The 20,858-nt window shown below is 44.9% G+C and overlaps 1 protein-coding gene across 1 annotated transcript; it reads left to right on the top strand.

Annotated features, from left to right (window-relative positions):
• The first annotated feature begins 235 nt into the window (after positions 1-235).
• On the top strand, positions 236-17,461 carry LOC104075572 (chromosome unknown open reading frame, human C8orf46). The gene is made up of 6 exons (XM_009576121.1): positions 236-302; positions 3,351-3,406; positions 9,733-9,895; positions 13,913-13,974; positions 16,158-16,240; positions 17,275-17,461. The coding sequence occupies exons 1-6, from the start codon at positions 236-238 to the stop codon at positions 17,459-17,461; spliced, it is 618 nt and encodes a 205-aa protein (XP_009574416.1).
• The last annotated feature ends 3,397 nt before the right edge of the window (positions 17,462-20,858 follow it).

Here is a 20,858-nt window from a genome sequence, read left to right as displayed (position 1 = left end):
AGGGTTAAGTAACAGCTAAATTAAATCTTTGCATTAATAGTATTCATAGAAAGGCAGATGGGAGAAGAAAATGTTGCAATGAAGAATATGGAATGAGATGAGATCACAGCATCAGTCTGTCCTTTGTAGATCTGGACAATGATCACAGAGCCAGATTGGATTAGTGAAACCTATTTACCAGAAGTTCAGAGCGGTTGCATGAAGCTGAAAGGCAGTCAGGAGGGAGAGGTGGAAAATGCACCAGATTTACAGCTGCAGCGACGAAAATTTAGAAGTTTTCACCACTGTGATTTCATCCAAATGTGAGTACATCAAAACTGTAACAACCGCTACGGTGTTGTGTTTTGGATGGATGGGGTGTTTAGCATCAGGGAAATCTCTGAAGTGAGCAGCTCATCTGTTCTGCCGTGTCGTGCTTTGCTTGCAGTCCAGCGCTCGCTGCTTGTTTCTGGAGCTAATCCGTGCAGGTGCTTCGACATTGTGGCTGTGTAAAATCCTTGCGCTAGCAAAATTGGGAGATCTGGAATCGGTGTTGATATACCTATGAGGTAATTGCTAAAGTGACAGCTTGCAACTGTGTGGCTATTCTGTGTAATAGAAAAGAAAATGAAGTTCTGCGAGCAGTTAGCAGCTCAGATGAACTGGGTGAACTGCATGAATGTTGAATTTAAGTCTGCTGGCTCAATAAGTGGAACATTTCCAAAGCCATGCCCTGGAAATGAATGCATGATTAACATTAATTGCTTGTAATGAAGAGTAAGAACCGGACAAAGCCCAGTCTGCATTTGATTGAACAAATTAGTTTAAACTCAATAGCTGCATATTTCAGCAACAAGAAAAAGAAAGCAGGTAAAAGCAGGGAAAACAAATTGTGGGGCCAGATCAGATCTTTACTTGCAAGCTGCGAGCATGAGCTCTCAGCTGCTTAATTTCAGAATGTAAGTGGAAATGACAAAGTGAACCATCACTGTAATTGGTTTTGTTGCCCGAAAGCTGGGCTGTACATACAAACATCCTTTTGCAGGCAAATCCAGAAACATCATCTGCAAGGATTCATTCTTCCCTTCCTGCTCCCACTCCCTGCAGAAAACCGTGTTTGCAGGGAGAGCCCTGCAGCCCCACTGTTTGCATTGCTGCCATTGTGTTCCTGCGCAAGTGGGTCACTTCTGGCTACCTCCCTGATTCACTCTTTGTTCAATGGCTATTCAAGTAATTGCATATTTGCTGGTGCTGTGACTTGTCTTTCTTCAGCCCCTGTAAGCCATTTGCCACTCGTGCCGGCAGACGACAGGCAGTGAGTTGAACTGTGGATCATATGTACTCTGAAAATACGCAAATTTATTACCTGGACACATTTATGTGTTGTTCCTTGTGCGCCAGCCTGGGTACCAGTAACAGCACAACAGTACTTGCTTCTGGTAGAAATCTATATAAACTGTGCTCCTTACACTGTCCAGTAAAATACATACAATACCAGAGAGTCATGAAGATGATGCCTTGCATCACTACACTTTTCTGCACTTGCGTGTTTTGCTTGCAAGCAATTAGTATAGTCCTCACACGATGAAATTCCAGAAGTAAAGGCGATTGCAGCAGCTTCAAAAGCAAGTTACAACATACTCCTAGGAAAAAAAACACCTTCATTATGTTTGTGTGGTTTTCATCCCACACTCACCATGGTTTAAAATATAAAACGTGTCCTGCAGGAGAAGGCAGTAGGGATCCCTGAGGATATCATGCCATGCAAAACAGGCCGTAATCAAACTGACAGCTTAGCACACTCTCAAGCTCTATACCGGCAGATAAGTTACTTGTGATGAGTTCAGCGTGGAAGTACCCTGTGCTGCAACAGGTCGCTGGCAGGGACCCTGGACAAGATTTATCACCTCCCATGTTCCTGTCCTGTTTCATTGTGGGCAGAGCATTGGTCAAAACTTTATTTCTAGCCAGTGGGGTCCTAATGCTCAGCACTTACATCCTCATTGGGGTATCAAGGGGTGGCTTTTAGACAAACACAAGCTGGCTAGGAAGAATAACTTTGGTCCCACTGCCGGCTCTGTTTGCACCAGAGCCCTGGAAAGCCCAGTCACTTGTTATTCCTGCCATCACAGGAGAGGAGTTTGGCTGCAGAAATGAGCAGCCTTGAGTGAACTCCAGCTGCTTCCACAGCTTCAAAACTCTTTGCAAACATTAATACATAGCAAGGACGAGCACTGCAACTCCTGGAGTTGAATGTATGCCAAAAAGGAAAACTCACCTGGAGGGTAAGAGTCACCCATCATCCCATAACAAACCCTCCTGGCTTTTCAAAGCCTTTGGACTATACATAGAGCCTGAGTAGGAAACCCCCATTCACATGCCTTGCCCTCAGGGTCGGTCTTTAGAATTGGAGTTAATTCTCCAAATTTGGCAGTTTTTTGCAGGCCTGTGTCTGTCACTGGCTGCTAAGTCCTGTAGTCATGACTCCTGTATCCTGAACACGGGGCAGGGTAATAACTTTAAAGGGCAAAGGGTAAGATATGATGAGAGAGAGAGGTGGGAGTATCACTGAGGTTTTCAGGCCAGTTTCAAGTCAAACTGAAACAGAAAGTGTTTAAACAATCTTCACTTTGTCCAAAAAAAGCCCCACCCAAAACCAATTGCTTCGGTCCAGTCAAAAGCTTGGCTTATAGTCCTGGCATCTTGTGTGTCCAGTGGTGAGCAATTCTGTTTTGCCTATGATTTTGATGTCTTCATCGGTTTAAGAAATAAAATTGAGAAACAGACTTTAAGCAAAATACCCCAAGTTAAAGAACCGAATGGGTCATTTTGAGGATTGAAAAAGAAAAGACTAGGGTTAGTGCAAATGTTGTGCTTTGGACAACATGCAGTAAAACTGAAATGATGTCAAGAAGCAGTCTGAGCTTATTGAAAAAGTCGCTATCTAGATAAAATGATAGGGCTCTCCAAAGTTAATGTATACACTGGTCATGTTTGAAGGTGACTGGATGGAAAGAGAAGCTCATTTCCTTCTGAAACAGTGGCAGATGGGAGGCCAGATCAAAACTCAGGAGGGAGAAGGACGGTTCCTTCTGGAAGCCTATGGGAGAGGTGCAGAACCTTGGGGAAGGCTGTTGCCCTGTGCCCACAGATGTCTGTATTGTATAGCTAGAGCATGGTCTCTGAGGTAACATTAAAAAAGACTTTCTTTTGGATTGTTTCAGCTGGAATCCTCCTTAAACCCTTCCTTCTCCCCCCCCTCCCCACCATGCCCCCAATGTATTCTCACGGAGGACTTTTAGAGGCATGTGTAACCTCATCTTGTCCACCTCCACTGCACCCTGACCGTGTTCCTGTTCTTCTTTTCACAGCATGTAGTCCTGCCCGAAGACGAGCCAAAAGCACGCAGCACATCCTAACAAAGAGCGTAAGAAAAATCTCCCTTTCTCTCCCTCTTTTTTTTTTTTATTTTTATTCTAGTTGGCTACACTTATCCTTAAAAATGCCATGGATAAATGGGAAGCGGATCTTTCAGGGCAAAGAAGTGCATCAGTGTCTGACGCAGGGAGTGGGGCGTGAACCAGAAAGGGGAGTTTCTGTAAAGCTACAGTTTATTTACAGAAGCGCTTTGAAACTTGAAAAAATACAGTCTGTCTGTGCAGAGCCAGTCAAAATGAACATAACAGCTTAACACGGGTCATCTGAGGGAATCACAGACTTAATTCTTATCCATAAAGCCCTAATAATAGTGCCAGAGGGACAGGCAGGAATGAAAAGCAAACAAATCGTATCAATACATACATGCATTAATCAAGGAGCCAGTATCACATTCCCCAGAGAATTTGGGATAAAACCACCAAGCAATGGACTGTAACCTTAACTCAAAAAGATGTCTCTGAGAGAGCCACAGGAGAATGCTTGTCCCTTGATCCCAGCGGTTCTTGCCTGTCCTGGACTCACCCCCGGTGCACCAGCACAGAGGGCACATCTGGAGCTTTCCCCACTCCCTGCAGGTGAGGTGCCCCCCCAAATTCAATAAGCTAAGCTCCCAATGGAAGCATCTCTGACTCCATTTTCTACTCTGCCTGCCCTTCACAAATGCAGAGGAAAACTAACAACTGAGCTCTCTCTCAGTAAGTGGTTTGATATTTTTAATCATGAAGGCGAGGTGTGCACAGCCCCAAAGAAGAGCCAGTTCCCCCTTTGCTCTACCACAGCTGCTGCTGGGGCACAAGCCATTTTCATGGCCCTCGTGCAAAAGAGCCCAACCGAACGGCATGGGATCAACCTGCAGCTAAAGAGCAAGGTGGCGGCTTGCAGCTGGGCACAGGCATGGTCCTCTCCTTCCCACCCAGCCATGCCCAGCCCCACCACCCAGCACAGCCCTCTCTCCTGCAGCACTGTGCTGCGCAGTCTCAGCTTTTTTCTGCCCCCTCTCTGTTTTCCCTTCACTGTATGAGGGACTCTTGTTCCCCACACTTCTCTTCAATAGGTCTGTAAATATTTTTGCCCCCAATTATTATGACCAAATAAATAACAATAACAGCAACAGTAAAAGAACTGAACATTTTTCATGCTCTGAGAAAACGTTTTCCAAGTTTGGACACTTCGACACATTGGTTTGGGCTTGAGAGCAAATTTTCCCTCCTTGAATCCACTTGGCCCATTCACAACCCCTTCCACGATCCTTTTATCGCAGTTTTGACTTGCAGGAATAACAGCCTTTTTCTTTTGTGCATATCAAAGCACTTTTTACAAGCTTTGAGACTCTTCTGCCAAAGCATTTCTTCTCACTACAGACCTGTCTCTTCTCTAGCACTTTGATGAAATATTTTGCCTCATGGTCTTTCCTTTTCCCATGCCCTATCCTACTTCCCAGCCCCATCCTCATTTGTAAATAGCCTTCTCTTCATATTCCTGATTCCCTAATCTCCCCACGGCACCGTAGGTCCCTCCTGCTTACCACACTTACCCGTGCACTGGAAAAAAACTCGCCACGTTTACTCCCATCCCCTTTCTTGATTATTAAAGCAGATCACAGGATCGCAATACTTCACAGGGGCCTGAAGTGGCCCCCAGGAAGGGTCAATAACACGCTTGTGGTGTTTGAGTAAAAGCTATGTATCTGTGTATTTTCTCAAATTGTGAAAAATCTTATTTTTGTCCCGTAACTCAGGCAGAGGTTTCAAAATTACTTTTCATTCCAAATGAGGATGAAAGTCAGTGTCGGAGTGTTACTCAAAATAAGCCATTTTGAGATACTCCTTTTTTATCTGTTATGCCTTTGGTATATTTTGTTTGTCCCACAATGTAAAAATAGCAGAAAGGTCCAAACCCAAGTGAACTATTCTGACTTAAAAAAACAGAATGCTCAGGTAATTTCTCCCTCCATTTTTTGATAAAATAGATACTTTTCCAACAAAATGCCCAGATTTCTTTGAACCAGAATTTTCTCATAAAACTAGTTAGCTGGCAATTTTGCAGCTAGCTCTCATTGAAATCTAGGGCAACTGTATGTTTGTTATGATGTTCCAAATCTCATCAGATAGTTGTTGTTTCTGCTGAGTGGGAGCCTCTAATATTTAATTTGGATTGGATCAGCTGCTGTAACAGCACTATACTCATAAAGGTCTAAGAAAATAAGATAAGAAAGTCCCTGTTTTGTTGCTGTGTTTTTAGAGGATTTTTTTTCCTTTGGGGCTTTCCTGACTCCAATTAAAGATGTCCTTTGATTGGCCCTTAGTCATGATGCAGGCAGCACCTTATTAGCAGTGGGAGCACCAAGCCTGAGGAACGGTCTGCAGCTCCAGCTAAGAAAGCAAGCAAGGCTCTCAAACCAAAGCAATTGGCACAGTCAACTCTTAGACTTGTGCATTCCCCTTCTTCAGTGCGATGCAGCTGCTTACAGCTCATGCACAAGCATTCAAATAAATTGCACGTACTGGAATATACGTGCCTGGGACAAAGTTGTGATTACCAATTTCTAGACCCACAGAAAAGTAGCAGAATGATTATTTATTTTTCACTTTTACTGCTGCACCTGCAGTCAGTGCTGCAGAAATGCCTCAGCTAACATGAAATCTGCTCTGGTGATTGCAGTGGATGCACAACTTTAATCCTCAGCAAGGGCAAAAATAGCAAGCAACATGGACATCTGCCAGACCTTTTTTTCGCAACAGAAATACTCAAGCAGTGTAGCATTAAGTGATTTAAGATTCAAATGACTGACCTTGGGGGTTAACTTCCATCACATTCAAGAACCCATCCCAAAAGCACAATCCTGACTGTGGAAGGGTGAGAGAAAGGGGGAAATACCTTTTTTTTAATTGAGTGTTTCACCAATATGCTTATTTGCAGTTCCTATTGCCCTATTAAGAGTTATTTCCAGTGATAGTAGATCCTTCCCTTCTCTTCCCTTGCTATTCTAGCCGCAAAATCCTTTGGGTAGAACTGTCTGGACACCAGTACCTGGCTACTTTGCAGAAAAATGGCAAATGCCTCTGTGCACGCTAGTGGTGCCACATTAAAAATTAGATCAGCATTAAACCATCAAAAAGAGCTTAACTCTACAAATCTGGTATTTCCTCCACTAACAAACACTTCGTTGTTCAGCCTCTAAGCTTCAAAGTTTTATCCAAAGCCAGATGTTTAATTGTCACCTTTTCTGGTTGGTTGTTGGTTTGGCGGTGGGATTTTGGGTCGAGGAGCACTGGCTGGGTTGTTGGAACATCCTCTGCACTGCTCTGCAACCCTCCTGTCCTCTGTGCTCCCTGCTTAACACAGCTAGTTCCAACAGTGGGTATGCCAAGAGGTAAAATCCATAAAAAAGAGACTTTGATGAGCTCTGAATTCAGAGTCAGCGTCCTGCAAACAGACTGAGCCAGCCAAGTGACTTACAGGTTCTAAAAACAGTAGTTATTTAGAGAGCAGTTTGCTAATTTTGCATAGTTTGGCTGACTCTGCCATTCACACAGATTTAAATTCCCTGGTACATCTAGAAAAGAAAAGTGACTTCCAGCTGATCCTTCTGCCTTACCCTAGGTACCCTAGAGAAATGTCAGCTCCGGTTTAGATCAAAACTGCACTACAGCAGGTTTAGTTTCCTGACCTAGATAAGTCTTTACATATTACAGTAATGGTTGAGGTAGCCAAAGTCACGGTGAATTCTTGAATTAGGAGATAAGAAACTCCAAAAGTGTACTACAGCCAAATGCTGCAAACAAAGATGCTAACTGAAGATGTGCTATAGAGATTGCGCTGTTGTCTCCAGTTGTAATGGAAAATGGCATTGCAACTTATTTATACAGATTCTTCTGCTTGAAGCCATTTTGGCATTGCTGATATGACATGTAACAAGGAATCTTGAAAACTTAGACAACGCTCCTAAATAATTCCAGCTATTAATGGAGTTTAAAATCCTGCTTCCTTTCCCCAGACTAAATTTCATCCTTTGCAATGCATAGGCAGATTGTTAAGTTTCAAGTTCGTGGTGGTTTACACTGATCAAATAAGCCGTTTCCAGGATTAGAGATGACTGCAGCCAGCATCCTACTTACCAAAAATGCTCTTTCTGTGACCATGCAAAAGGAGCGACCTCAGGTGTCACAGTAGCAGAGAGTTGCAGACATTTTCTATCACACACCTAAGAAGGCTGAGTGTGACCAAGAGTACTGCACATATTTCCAGAACTGGTGGGAAAGGTGAGCTTTGTAGCATTCTTTGACAGCTGGAAGAGTTCACTTCACGTGAGTCTGGCTCCAAGGGCTGTCATGAGAGACCCCTGCCAGCCACTGCCTCATCATATCCGTAATGAAGGCAGGTGTCTCCACCGATGTCACTGTGGTGGTGGGGGTAATGCCTCTGGTAAGCAGCTTGCAAGGTTCGGGTGATCAGGGTGATGCAGTGGGCTGCACACCCCTCCTGCGTGGACACGGGAGCCTGCAGCCTGCGAGGAGCTGCTGCAGAGGGATGGGGAGGTCCTGGAACTGGTCCAAGGGCAGCTGGGAGAGAGCCAATGGCAACTGCTTAAGTAGCAACAGGAGGCCTCCCACCACCAGCATCACCCTCGTTTCTGAATTATCGGAGTGATGCTGAGGCTCGGCTCTGTCCGGCAGCACCAGATTCGTGGTCAGTAGAGATGGGCTCCAGCCGCAGCCTCCTTTAGCACGTGCTTGTCTTCAAGGACACCAGTAGTCCCTTTGACTTTAACTTAACACTGGGCACGCCTTAAGTAGCTTATGGAGCAGGGACTGTGTCAGGCTGCGTGCCAAAATCCACAGAACTAAGAGAAAACCCCTCTTAGGCCTTGGATTAGGCTTTGGTTGCCTCACCAGCCCTTTTCAGCAGTATTTTTGCCTGCTGTTGGGCAGTTTCTGCTCCTTGTGCTGCTTATCAGGAGGATCTAGGTCATGTAGCCTTCTCCAGACTCCTGAGGGTACATGGAATCAAAAGAGTAAAAAGTGGTCAGGCTGGGGTTTTTCTTTTTTCCTGTTTTGGAAAACATAGGTTTGCGTGTGGTTTTATATCTGTGTAAAAATTCACGTACATAGAATGTTGCACATTAATGGCAAACTGAATTAAAACTTACTTAAAGAAAATGGACAATTTTGTGTGAGGGGACATGCTTGAATGCGGTCTTGTTTTTATCTTGAGTGTATCTTAGAAGGCAGAGCAATAGATGGAATTAAGGCTTTTCTATGCCAATAGCGGACTGGTCAGTTGCTGGTCTCAGTCTTGAGACAAAATAACTGTATTTATATATAAAACAAGTAGATGGCAACTATTAGTCATCAGTTAGATGCAAGTAACTGCTTTTGTCCTGGTCTTCCAACTTAAGATCAACATAAGTAAGTCTAATAGGAAACAGTCGGAATAGTTGCCACGTGTGTTGTTTCCTTGCTGGTTTGGATCTTCGCCCTGCGTAACTTGTTCTCTGTATGACAGTAACAAGTCTTCAGAGAAGAATATCTTTCCCTGCTGTCGGGACTTTAATCTTCTTGAGAAAATTGTTTCCAGACCATCCTGGATAACAGTCCTGATGGATCCACCTGCTTGGAGCCTATCCCTGGGTTTTTAAGCTCGCATTAGCTCTGGCCTCCCCAGTTGCCCGTGGCAGCACAGTGAGTGCCATGGCTCAGTCGTGATCGATGTAGAAAAGAACCTGGTTTTGTTCATGCTCGTTTTCAGGGACTCTGTTCCAAGATGCAGCTCTCAGTGAGTTTTGTTTGTGCAAGCTAATGTTTGTGAAAATTAATCTCTAGGAGCACAATTATTCACTACCTTGTATCCTCTGTAGTCGTTTACCAGGTATAAAATGTAAATAAGTCCAAAAGACAGGAGAGGCCATGAGGAAATAGCATTTGTAATTCACATTGCATAAGTTTAACTGATTGCCCAAGATATGATGCAATAAGAAATTAAATTGGAGCTGTCTCAAAGGCATATCCTATTCAGTAGGTCTTGAAAAGGACCACATTTCCTTCTCCTGAGGAGAATACAGAAAGGTGCAACTAAGTAGCTGGGTCCCAGAGAGACCGCACTTAATTTTCCCATGCTTTTACACATCCATGCATGGAGGCAGGACCCAAACAAACCAAACCCTTCAAATCTCACAGTCCCCACCCAACAAAATCCCCTTTGGATGACAGTAAAGCAGTGGGAAGAGCAAGCGCCATGCTGCTCCCCCATGACCTTGACAGACCACCTTATTTCCAAGGCTGTGTGTAACGGGATGATTTTGCCTCTTCCCTGTAGGTGGTAGCTGTATCCGATCGTCGGCCCCACAGGACAGAGAAGCTACAGCCCCACCAGGGTGACCTCCTCCAGGTGCTGTGCAGCGAAGACGAGGTGCGGGGCTTGGACTGCCTGCAGAGCGGGCAGCAGGGACCCTGCCCTGCCAAGGGCACTGCCCAGCACAGTAAGTCCTCAGAAGTGGCTTTATTCCTCTGTGGCTTCAGAACATTTTTAGATATTGCAGTCTTCCAGTTTGCAGCAAAGCAGGCAATTTGTTATGTACCTGAAGAATACTTCCATGCTTAAAATGTCTGGTGATATTAGTGAGATAACAAGCGTGGCATTGCAGAGCTCTCACTTTATTCAGAGTCATAAACTCGCTTTATTCAGTCATAAACACTCCCTTTCCAAAAGCTGACAATATTTTAGAGATGATAGATTGCATATCACTGAGTTTGCCTGAGTCATCTTATTATATATCTTATTATATAAGATCCCTGCTTAGACCTTACCAGAACATAATTATTTGGGATGAAATTTTAGATTCTGGATGTCAGCCACAGACCTGATTTTGTTTTTTCAACCAAAACTTGTTCAGCATATTTGTGAGAATCCGTGAAGGAAAAATAAAGTTTGCCAATGCAAAACCAAGGAAATGAGTAAACATAAATAGACTGGTCATTCAGTTCCTTCGATGCTGGTGTGTTATGTTTGGAAGGTTGAAGCTGGAGCAGGGCCGTGCAGTTTGGCAAGGGGAGGCCTTTTAATCGAAAACGCATCTTTTGCTCTCTCTTGAAAAACCACCCAGATGCAGTCAAGTCATAAGCCTTTGAAAAATCCCATATGGCACGTGTTTGGTAGAGACATTGGACATTTAGCTGTTAAAGGGTGCTAAATCTGTAAAGCAGATACTACCGTGAAGGTGCATGTTCTTCACACCACTGGTCTGCATCTGCACTGCTCATCCCATTTGAACACAGACCAGACAACAGCGGGGCCTGGGAAACTGGGAAGGAACAAACTGAGCTTGGGACCGAAGGGAAAGATCTCAAACTGGGACCAGAGCCAAGAAATAGCTGAACAAAGAGCTGGGGCTTTGGGGCTGGAGGCGGGAGAGGAGGAGGAGTGGCTGGGACCGGCTGTGGGGTAGTGGGTGGCAGAGAGCCGGTGGGGAAGAAAGGAGGGACTGCTGGTCTCTGCTGTTAGGGGCAACAAGAGGTAAAGAATGACAGATAGATGCGAACAGGAGAAAAGATGCAGGAATCTGAACAGAAGAGCAGAAAAGCAGGAAACAGTTCTCATAGGCGGAGAAAGGAAAGCAATTGGGCAAAGAAACTGGGATGCTGAATGGGAAAGAGGGAAAAACTGAGTTTAAATTAGAACAAAAAATAAAACAAAAAGGACTGACTGAGGAGTAGAAGGAGGGAGCAAGGAGGACAGGAGAGGACAAACTCACCAGGAGAATCTGGACAAGACGAGAGCTACTGCAGGGCTACCTAAGCTTGTGCAGCATGGCGAGGCTGTTTGTCGGATCCCTGTTCCCCCCAGCACAGAAGGTGCTCAGGGACCATAGCAGGGCATCTCCTGCAATAGCTCCCTAAGGTCTGTCTATCACTGCCACCAGACTCCTCAGTGATGCTCGTCACCTCACGCAGATGTATCCCCCTTTTCTGGGTGCCTGCTTCACACCTCCGACTCCAACACCCGGGAGCACTCAGTTCCTGCTGCACTAAAAACTGTGCTTTGACTGTGAACAGTGCTGCATCCTCCTCAATATTAATAGTTCTGACCTCAGAGGATTCACTGATGGGGAAAGTAAGTATAGGACTGTGCACTGAGAAATAAAAGCTAAGGATGAACCACTGCTTTCTGAACGCTGTCTATATGAGTGAAGCAGAAAGTCTGTGGAAAAATGGTTTCTGGTCACAAATTAGAGACTGAATCTCAATGTCTAGCTCCTCGGGGGGATGAAATAACTTTGGTCCAATTCTGGTATTTCATAACTTTTGAGTGCCTGACTTTACAGATTTAGCATTTTAAGGGGAGGAAAGTAGAAATATTTGCAAATATTTGTATGAAAATAAAAATAGCTCTTTGCTATGATGTGCTGCAGTGTCCAGTTTCAGTATACGCTGTACTAATAATACCTACACAGAGAATAGGGTGCCATGAGAGAGTCCAGAATGGTTTCGCCAGCTGTTTCTCAACAGCTGGAGAGCCAGCATAATGGGATATGAAGTGAGGTATATGCATGGATATGTATAATCTATTTTCATTAATCTCTGTACAAATGTGACCTCCACACAAATTTCACCCTTCAAAATCATTCTTCAACTTTCTTACTGGAAATAGTTGTGTCTGTAGAATTTTCCATGCTTGCTCCATAGACAAGTACTGTTGAATATTAAAGAGACTTCAGATTTGGTAAAGCACAACTTGAAATCTGGGTCACAGAGTGAACAGTTCAACTTCCAGAGGAAGTGAAAAATGTGTAAACAAGAGCACAGATGAGAGTAGCAGCACACTTACTGCTAGCGTCAGAAACCCTACACAAATATCAAAGCATAAGGACCGTGCATTCCAGCATGCAGGAAGGCAAGTAAGTGTAGTGGAAGGCCAAAACAAGAAACCCCTCACTGCACTCAAAGCTGTGCTTTGCTTCCCAGGATGGATAAGTAAAAAAAAATTGCACTTTTTCTCCAGGAAAGAAGTACTCAGTTTTGTACCAAGTTTTTGTACAAGTACCCATCTTGGAAACACAGGGCAAGTCAGAATAACAGACATGGAGCAACCCTTCTCCCAGGCCTGGACACCCATAGCACCTTCTGGAAGTGGAATTCACACCACACCCAGCCATCGCTGTCCTGAAGAGCACTTATGAACCTGAAGCGATGAGGACTTACTTTTGCTTACATATTTCGCTAAAACTTTGCCAAAACTTTGCCAGAACATTTCCTATATCTAATAAGAAGAGGGACAGGCTGAAGGGAAGAATCAGACAATATAAGAGCAAACAAAACAAAAAAAGAAAAAATGTGGGCATTAGCTGAAGCACTGATGCCTGGAGCCACTTGCTGAATATTGTTAGTACCTAATATGCAAGATGAGAGGAGGCAATTGAATTAAACTTTGATGTGAGGGATACAGTTAGGTACCTAATAGAATTACTGGGGGGGAGCGGGAAGAGAGACACTGGTTAAGATATTTATCATGGTAAAATATTGCCCCCAGAAGGAGAAGACAGTTCTGATTGCTAACTCATGCTGGAGACAGCACTATAAGCAGCACCTTGGCTATTTCTGATGTTTGCTGTCGTTATTTATATTCCATTGGTCACAGCAGTTGTGAATCATATTCTATCCTCTGTCTTGGTGAATCTTGGTGTTTCTGTAGATCCTTGCTCTTCACTTACCTGAATATCCTTTTGAAAAACAGCAGACAACCAAAAATGGCCAGGAACAGAAAGAAAGAAAGAAAGAAAAAAAAGGCATCTCCACATTCCCACAGCCAAATGGGAGGATTTGGCTCCATGAAAAAAATCTGGCATCCCTCACTCATTTGTTTTTGGAATGTCAGTGAGCATTTATCCATGGATAAGTTATGGGCTGAGCGCTCACTTGCAACCGAAAGGTAGCCTCCAGGATTAAGGACAGCAGAGAGAGGTGCCACTCAGCCACAGGCAGACAGAAAGGTTGAAATCCCTCCCTGTGATGGGGTGGATGTAGCACACATCTCTGCCCAGGTGAGAATAACTCCCCAGGGCAATCCAGAAAGGAGAATGATCTCCCAGGCAGGACAACCCTGGCAGTGGGGGCTCCAAGACACAACCTCTGCTGAGGAGCAGCAGATGGGACCGCTCTTTGTATGTACATACACATGAGTGTTGGCAGAGGGGGAAGGGCTCCCGCTTAGCTCGGTCTGCTAAGGACAGTTCATCATCATCTCATTTGAAAAGTCTAGGAGCAAGCAGTTGAGTGACTTTCGAGAATTACTTAATTCCAAAATTACTTATTTTGACATCACAGTAGCGGATCATAATGAAGAAACTTCTGCGCTTTTGGCTATAATCAGATCTAGTGGGACTATAACCTGAATCTGGGTTCTGTTCATATCTGGGTTTAATTGCATGGAAGGAGGCTTTTAATACAAGCTCTACCAATGGGATAATTACCGATAATGCCACATTTCTTGTGCTTTGCAGTGGGAATTACTGAACAAGAGTCATCCAAGTCCTGTAACCACCTGTTGGATGGAAAATCTTTGGTAAGTAAATACAGCAAGACCAACTACTACTGTCTGATGCATCTTAAAACCTAGTACCTGTCAGCATGTCCCACATTAACAGCATGTCAGTCTGTCACAGTATGTGCAGATTTCACAATCTTCGTTAAGGCTTTGAGACATGGTTTATGCCAGAGGATCCTTAGCTGGGAGCTGAGACTGGCATAGGATGGCTGCCCCTCAGGGAACCAGGAAGGTTTGTGGGATGGAAACAGGCAGGCTCCCATTCTGGATGCTCAGCCACCTGCAAGAGCTGGGAGGAATTAGCCTCTTGTTTCTCAGGGAATTTCACAAAATGGGAAAAAATTAATTTCTAAAGTGGAACAAGCATCAAATAATTTGAATGCTGTGTTCAGTTTTGGGCCTCTCACTACAAGAAGGACATTGAGGTGCTGGAGTGTGTCCAGAGAAGGGCAACGAAGCTGGTGAAGGGTCTAGAGCACAAGTCTTATGAGGAGCGGCTGAGGGAACTGGGGTTGTTTAGCCTGGAGAAGAGGAGGCTGAGGGGAGACCTCATCGCTCTCTACAAGTACCTGGAAGGAGGTTGTAGCGAGGTGGGGGTTGGTCTCTTCTCCCAAGTAACTAGCGATAGGACAAGAGGAAATGGCCTCAAGTTGCGCCAAGGGAGGTTTAGACTGGACATTAGGAAAAACTTCTTTACTGAAAGCGTGGTCAGGCCTTGGAACAGGCTGCCCAGGGAAGTGGTGGAGTCGCCATCCCTGGAAGTATTTAAAAGACGTGTAGATGAGGCGCTTAGGGACATGGTTTAGTGGTCATGGTGGTGTTGGGTTAACGGTTGGACTTGATGATCTTAGAGGGCTTTTTCAACCTTAATGATTCTATGATTCTATGTTCTGCAGAATGCCAGCCTGACATGATAATCAGATCAATCAAAAAATCAACCAATCAAATCAGATCAATAAAGAGTTGATGGCAAAATCATCATACAAAAAACAAAAATTTGTTCTGTAATGGACAGACAAAATGTTTTGGTTAAAAATGACTCGGCTTTACTAAAACGTTTTCCCTCCCTTCTTTTTCTTACTAAAAAACAATTTTCAAAGTCCTTACATTTTATAAAAACTAGATTTTCAAACAGAAAATAGTCCTTTGAAAAGTTTCTGACCAGCACCAGACCATGCTATAAAAACTTTATGGCTTCAAATGCTCTTTTGGATGGCTGCAGTATACTTGCTAGCTAGTAGCTGGGCTACACTTGAGAAAAATGACTGTAGAATATAGAAGGATGGTCAAAATTAATGCTATTCAGTGTAATGAAACTAATTGCACCTACCAATAATTAACCTGGTTAAATTTCAAAGGATGCTTGCAAAAGTGATTTCAAACATTTTTAAGTCTTGGGATATTTGCAGAGCACACCTAAACATATCCACTCTCAGATTAATCCCAGGGGAAATAGCCCTAGACAGCTTAAAACCAGTTATAGTAGTGACAATAGTATGAAGACATTTTTCAGTATTGCCAGTAAAATCACTAAGTGTGTTTATTGCCTGAAATGAGGAGAGCACGTCACAATTTTTGATATTTTTTTCTATTTCTGGGCAACCCATGCTTTAGCTTACCATTTTGGAGCACATGCCGGTCTTAGTGGCCTGTTTATGGGAAAATGTGACTCCGTTCTGGCGGGCAATTTATGATCATATAAGACAAGGAAGTCGATCTTTAGGCACTTGTGGGGTCGTGGCAGAACTGGGGCATGAACCAGGGCTGCCCACGCCACAGAGCAGCACCCAGCAAAACAGGGAAACATTTCTAAACGCTCAAGAAACAGCGATGGCCGGGACAGCTGCTTCCCAGCCAGCGGCAGAGGTGGCCTGTGAAGAGCTGCAAGAGGCAGGCTGGTCAGTCTGCACAAAGCCTCACCTCCTCGGGAAGCTAGACATAAAAACTAGGGAATAAAAAGTTCTGCAAGCTTCCCTCCTTCAATGGGAGGTGTAATTCTTGCTCATACGAGCCCTGTGCTGAGTTCAATGGTATTTGTGTGGGTAAGAGTTGAGCAGTCAAGTCCTTAGCCAGCCTGCTTTCTCTTGTTAAGAGATTTAGAATATTTATTCATTTTCCTAAAACAGCCTCTTTCCGCGGACGAACCTGGGGTCCCTACTCGTCAGTGGCATTTCCTAATGATGTGCTTTTTCCTCCCGCAGTTCCCACCATCGCCGGTTGCCCATAATACAGCAAAATCAGTGGCTGTCACAGACTTGGCTGCAGACAGCACACCTGTGGACGAGTAAGTCCCTTCCCACCCCTCCAGCCAAGCCTGGGGGGCTGCGCGTGGGGTGGGGAAGGGGATGAGGCACCTCCGCCACAGGTCCCCCTCTCACCAGAAACACAAAGAAGCGCTCAGCTGCAGATCTCCTCTGAATTGCAGCTGTAAAACCTCAATGATTTACAGTAAAGCCATGCCGCTTGCTTTCCAAAGGCAGGGAGAGATCAGCTAAAGGACATGCTGATTATATCATCAGCCATGGCCATTTATACAGCTGCTCCGATGCCAGCTACAGCTCTGTTTTATCGCTAGAAAGAAAAGCATCTAGATTCAAAATGTAAGTATTTTCCCCTTAAGGAGTCTACAATATTTGCCCTAAGGCAGTTTAGAAAATGTAATTAAATATTTTTTAAACAAAGCTTTATTGTCTTTAAGTGTAATTAAGGAACAGCTTGACCATAGTACAAATGCACTCATCAGTAGACAGTTAACCCAGACGCGGATCTGGGTGATATCTGAGATGCCGCCATTGCCACCTGAGGGACAATAACAAGCTCATTGTCACAGCGTCCTCGCACTTTGTATGCAGAGACATAAATCCCCCCTCAGCCGGTGTAAGCCAGCGTAGCCCCCTCGGCCAGGTGGAGCTCACCCCACCGGGGCGCTGCCGCATGGTCCCAGGGGCTCTGGTGGAAGGGCTCAGCTCTGTCCCCAGGCCACCTACCAGCTTTTTCTCTGGTGGCAAACGCTACAGAGGGTGCACCTAGTAGCAGTCCCACCTGTAGCCCATCCCCTCGTGTGAGTGTTCGCCCTGACAGCAAGTCAAGGAGAGGCTCCAAGGGGAGGGGGGGCAGCAGGGAGGGGCAGCGGTGATGTCCAAGCCCGTTGCCCTGCACAGCCCCTGCTCACCCCGGACTTGCCAGTCCCAGGGACAGGCGAGGCACGGACATACCTTTGCAAACAGGCAGCCCTTGGTTTTCAATGGCTAGTGGTCGTAAGCAGGGGAGAAGGGCCACAGAGATGAATGCTTTACGCATCTGTGCTTTATTTGCTAGCCACAGGCAGCGCTGGAGGAAGATGGCAGAGTATGACCTGACCCTGCCACCGGGAGCAGAAGCTTCCCTGCCGCTGACGGGAGGCAACCTGTGCGGGACGCCCAGCCTCCTGAGGAAGATGTGGATGAAACACAAGAAGAAGTCAGAGTACCTGGGGGCAACAAACAGTGCCTTTGAGGCGGACTGATAAGGCTCAGCATCACTTGGAAAGACAGAAGGTCCTTTAGCCAGGACAAGGTGCTCTGGGATCAATGAGGGAACAGGCACAGCACAGCTCATCCAGGAAAACAATATCCTTTTTATTACTTGATGCCATCGCCTCAGAATGGTGGGAGAAAGGCTAACTAAGGTAAAAATGGTGAATGTGATGCAACTCACTGGCCTTTCTTTGTTGCGATATGCTAAAATCCCAAATATCCCACTAGAATTACATCTTGACTCGATGCTGAAACTACTGCTGGCCCATTCAACACTTTACATGTCCTGTCTGAATCAGCTCGGACTCACAACAAGAAAAGCCTACCAGGAGGTTTGTGTATTCCTGCAAGGCAACAGATCGATTACAGAGTGCCATTAAATCCCAGGGGTCTGCTTGTTGTGTACCACTGCTTGTCCTCTTCCCCCTTTCATATCATGAGATAAAACCCACATCTTACGATATGCTTGGTTGAATGACATACGCTAAACATCTTTTTTTCTTCAGTTTTGATGTTTCAAGACAGGAGTAAAAGATGCAAACATTTTTAAAAAACGGGTGAGTCAGCACTGAGCAAGTTTGCAAACACACATTTACCAAACTTTGCTATGTGACAAGTGATTGGTGTTTCAAAGTGTCCTGCCAGATCAAACTACGAGCAACTGGATAACCTCAAGAGATACTTTCTTCCGTAGAACCTGCTTATATGTTAACTGATAGTCAGCAACTTCCTCTCTACCTATGTGGTACAGGATAGTTCACTAAGTGCACGAAATACTAGGAGGAAAGAAAATATGTAAATGGTGCAACTAGGTGACTAAACGTGAGATATTTGCATATAGGAGATCTGTGCTCATGAATAGGTGGATTTAATGGAATTTGCTCAAAAATTTTTCTCAAAATTTTTTTCAATTTAGAAATTGCTGGTCATGGCCCCTTGGGTTTTCCTCTGAAAAAAAAAAAAATTACAAAAAAGGTTTCACCAGTGTTACAGACAGTATTATATTAGTCATGAACAGTACTTGCCTCGTATGAGTGCTCCCCTGGTTATCATAAAAGACTTTGGTTTGCCTGAATACAAAACTTTAAATATAAGATCGGAGGAAGTGTATCTCCTGTTGCTCATAGTAATGACGATCTTCTCTAATCTGCCAGTGCTCCGAAGCATAAATGAAAAATAAAGGTCTTACTCTATGACAGAAGCAGAGGAAAGAAGCTCCCATCTGAAATTTGCTTGCCTGCAGCCAGCATAGTAAAACATAGTGAGAAGTATGACACTGTCATACACAGTGCCACGGTACTGAGGTGAGGAGACTCCAGAGCCACGAACCCACCAAAGGTCTGAACCATACGTCGGCAGTGTTAACGGCGGTTACAGCTCCTTCCCCTCCTACCACAACCACCTGGGCAACTTCTGCCTTTGGAGTACCTGCTGACTTCATCCACTGCTTGTGCTAAGATCATCTTCAACCCGGACTTAGAAAAAAGCATATTCTGAATTTCTTTTACAGCGCAGGACTGAGGGAGCCTTGGATTACAGCCTGCAGAGCTGCAGGCTCAGGCGGTTATCCCCGGTCAGGGGTCACCAGCTCAGAGGTAGCAGGGTACCGCCTGGATGGGAGGGAAAGGCTGCTAAAGCAGCCAGGTCCTCTGGCTTTGGAGTGAGCAGGGTGGAGCAGCACACAGGAAAGGTTTGCAGCTTGAAAACCTGAGCAAACGAAGTCTATGGAATGGGAAAGCAACTGGAGCGGCCCCATAGCTTTACAAACCAAATGTCCCCAGTGGCTCCAAGGAGAGCAGCCGGGGACACCTGCATGGGGCTGGACATGCTGGAGAAGATAGTAGGACGGGGAAGGAAGTTCTCATTTAAAAAAGGTACTATGGCTTTTCATATGGCCAGAGCCAACTCAGTCCAGAGTCTGCCAAGGAGGGGAGAGGCACTAGCCCATCATAAAATATCTGTCAGCTGCGTTCAGCTGTCCATCACTGCTTCAGCCACAGGCTTCTCCTTCAGAGGTGCTCAACAACTCAGAGAGGACAGCCTTGCAGCTAGAAATCACACAGACTCTCCCCTCCTCCTTACCAAAGGCAAAAGTCCTTCTCTGGCGCAGCAGCCTGACAGGGGGATGATTTGCTCTCCTGCTTTTCTTTCTTCCTCCTGGGAAAGAAGGAGAACACAACTCCTCGTTAACCACACACTGAAAGGCCCCAGCTGCTGGCAAGGCAAGGAGAAGAGGCAATGGTGGCCCGGTATTGACCATCTGTCGCCAGCCACGGCGTGTGAGAGCAATGCCGATGCCCGCTGAAGGTTACACACCTGAACAGCACCAGAGCAGTTTTCTCATGGGGGTCCACTCCACCTTTAAAGTTGCCCCTGTGTAATAGTCCGGACACTGTGACCTTGCCAACATCAGGTCATAGAATCATAGATCAGGTCCTCCATGACTGAACCAAGCTGGAGCCATGGCCAAAATTTTCCTGGAATGTCTTTTACAAATATCATCAACCACACTACACCCCCCTCCCCAGCCCATAGAGATCCTGCCAGAAGGTAAACCTAGGAAATTCAGTGGGACTGCTCTCTTGCACAGCAATGCACACACTCAAGGAGTAGGGAGAATAGTAATCACCAGTTCCCTTTTTTGGTCTCATTCCCTAAGCAAAGCAAAAATAAAGAAGATGGACAGACACTGGAAAAAGTCCATTTGCTGCATTTGGAGTAATTAAGACAGTGAGCATTTGTGGTACCTGCCCCTGTAGCTAACGTGACCCATAGAGCACCCAACACAGAGTCCAGGGCAGCAAGAGTTTTGTCTGTTGAGAAAGCTGTATCGTAGTATTTCATTTGTTAATTAATAGCTTTAAGCAGTATGAGAATGGAGGCGAAGAGGAGATTATTAATGTTTCTAACTAATAATTGCTGTATCTTGAAAAGTGTATTTATGATTTTCTGATTTATTTAATTTATAACTTGGATATACAAGAGAAGGAGAGATTTACAAGAAGCATATTTAATGTCTCTGTATTCCAGGTACTTTGTGGAGATTTCTTGTATCGTAGTAGAAACCTATTTTATTGATTCAAATAAAATATGTCCTATTCCTAAAAAAATAAAAGAAACAAGTAGCATGTGGTAACATATGGGTCTCAGTGACTTAAAAGCTTTTGGCAAGCATTTAGTGGAAAGCAAAGGCAGGGTTTGTGATACTGAAGAACATGACCACCTCATGACAAAGAACCCAAATTGTGCTCCCCCCAGGGAGCGGCTCCAGTGTTTGTGAGCGGCTCCAATATTTTACGGGTGGTAGAATCACTTTAGTTATCAGATACTCAGAGGAAAGCCCTGGCACTGCCAGCATTAAATACATATTTACACACCTGACCTCAA

The sequence above is a fragment of the Fulmarus glacialis genome, unplaced genomic scaffold, assembly GCF_000690835.1.
Source record: "Fulmarus glacialis isolate BGI_N327 unplaced genomic scaffold, ASM69083v1 scaffold12584, whole genome shotgun sequence".
Taxonomy (NCBI): domain Eukaryota; kingdom Metazoa; phylum Chordata; class Aves; order Procellariiformes; family Procellariidae; genus Fulmarus; species Fulmarus glacialis.
The sequence above is the reverse complement of the archived record's forward strand: the minus strand, read 5'-3'. Positions and strand labels throughout refer to the sequence as shown.

Bases quoted from the DNA above. Each gene is read 5' to 3' on its own strand.
- LOC104075572 (XM_009576121.1), top strand. From the start codon at position 236: ATGCACCAGATTTACAGCTGCAGCGACGAAAATTTAGAAGTTTTCACC. The intron at 3,407-9,732 runs GTAAGAAAAATC...TCTTCCCTGTAG, and splicing joins AGCACATCCTAACAAAGAGC to GTGGTAGCTGTATCCGATCG. The intron at 16,241-17,274 runs GTAAGTCCCTTC...TTTATTTGCTAG, and splicing joins GACAGCACACCTGTGGACGA to CCACAGGCAGCGCTGGAGGA.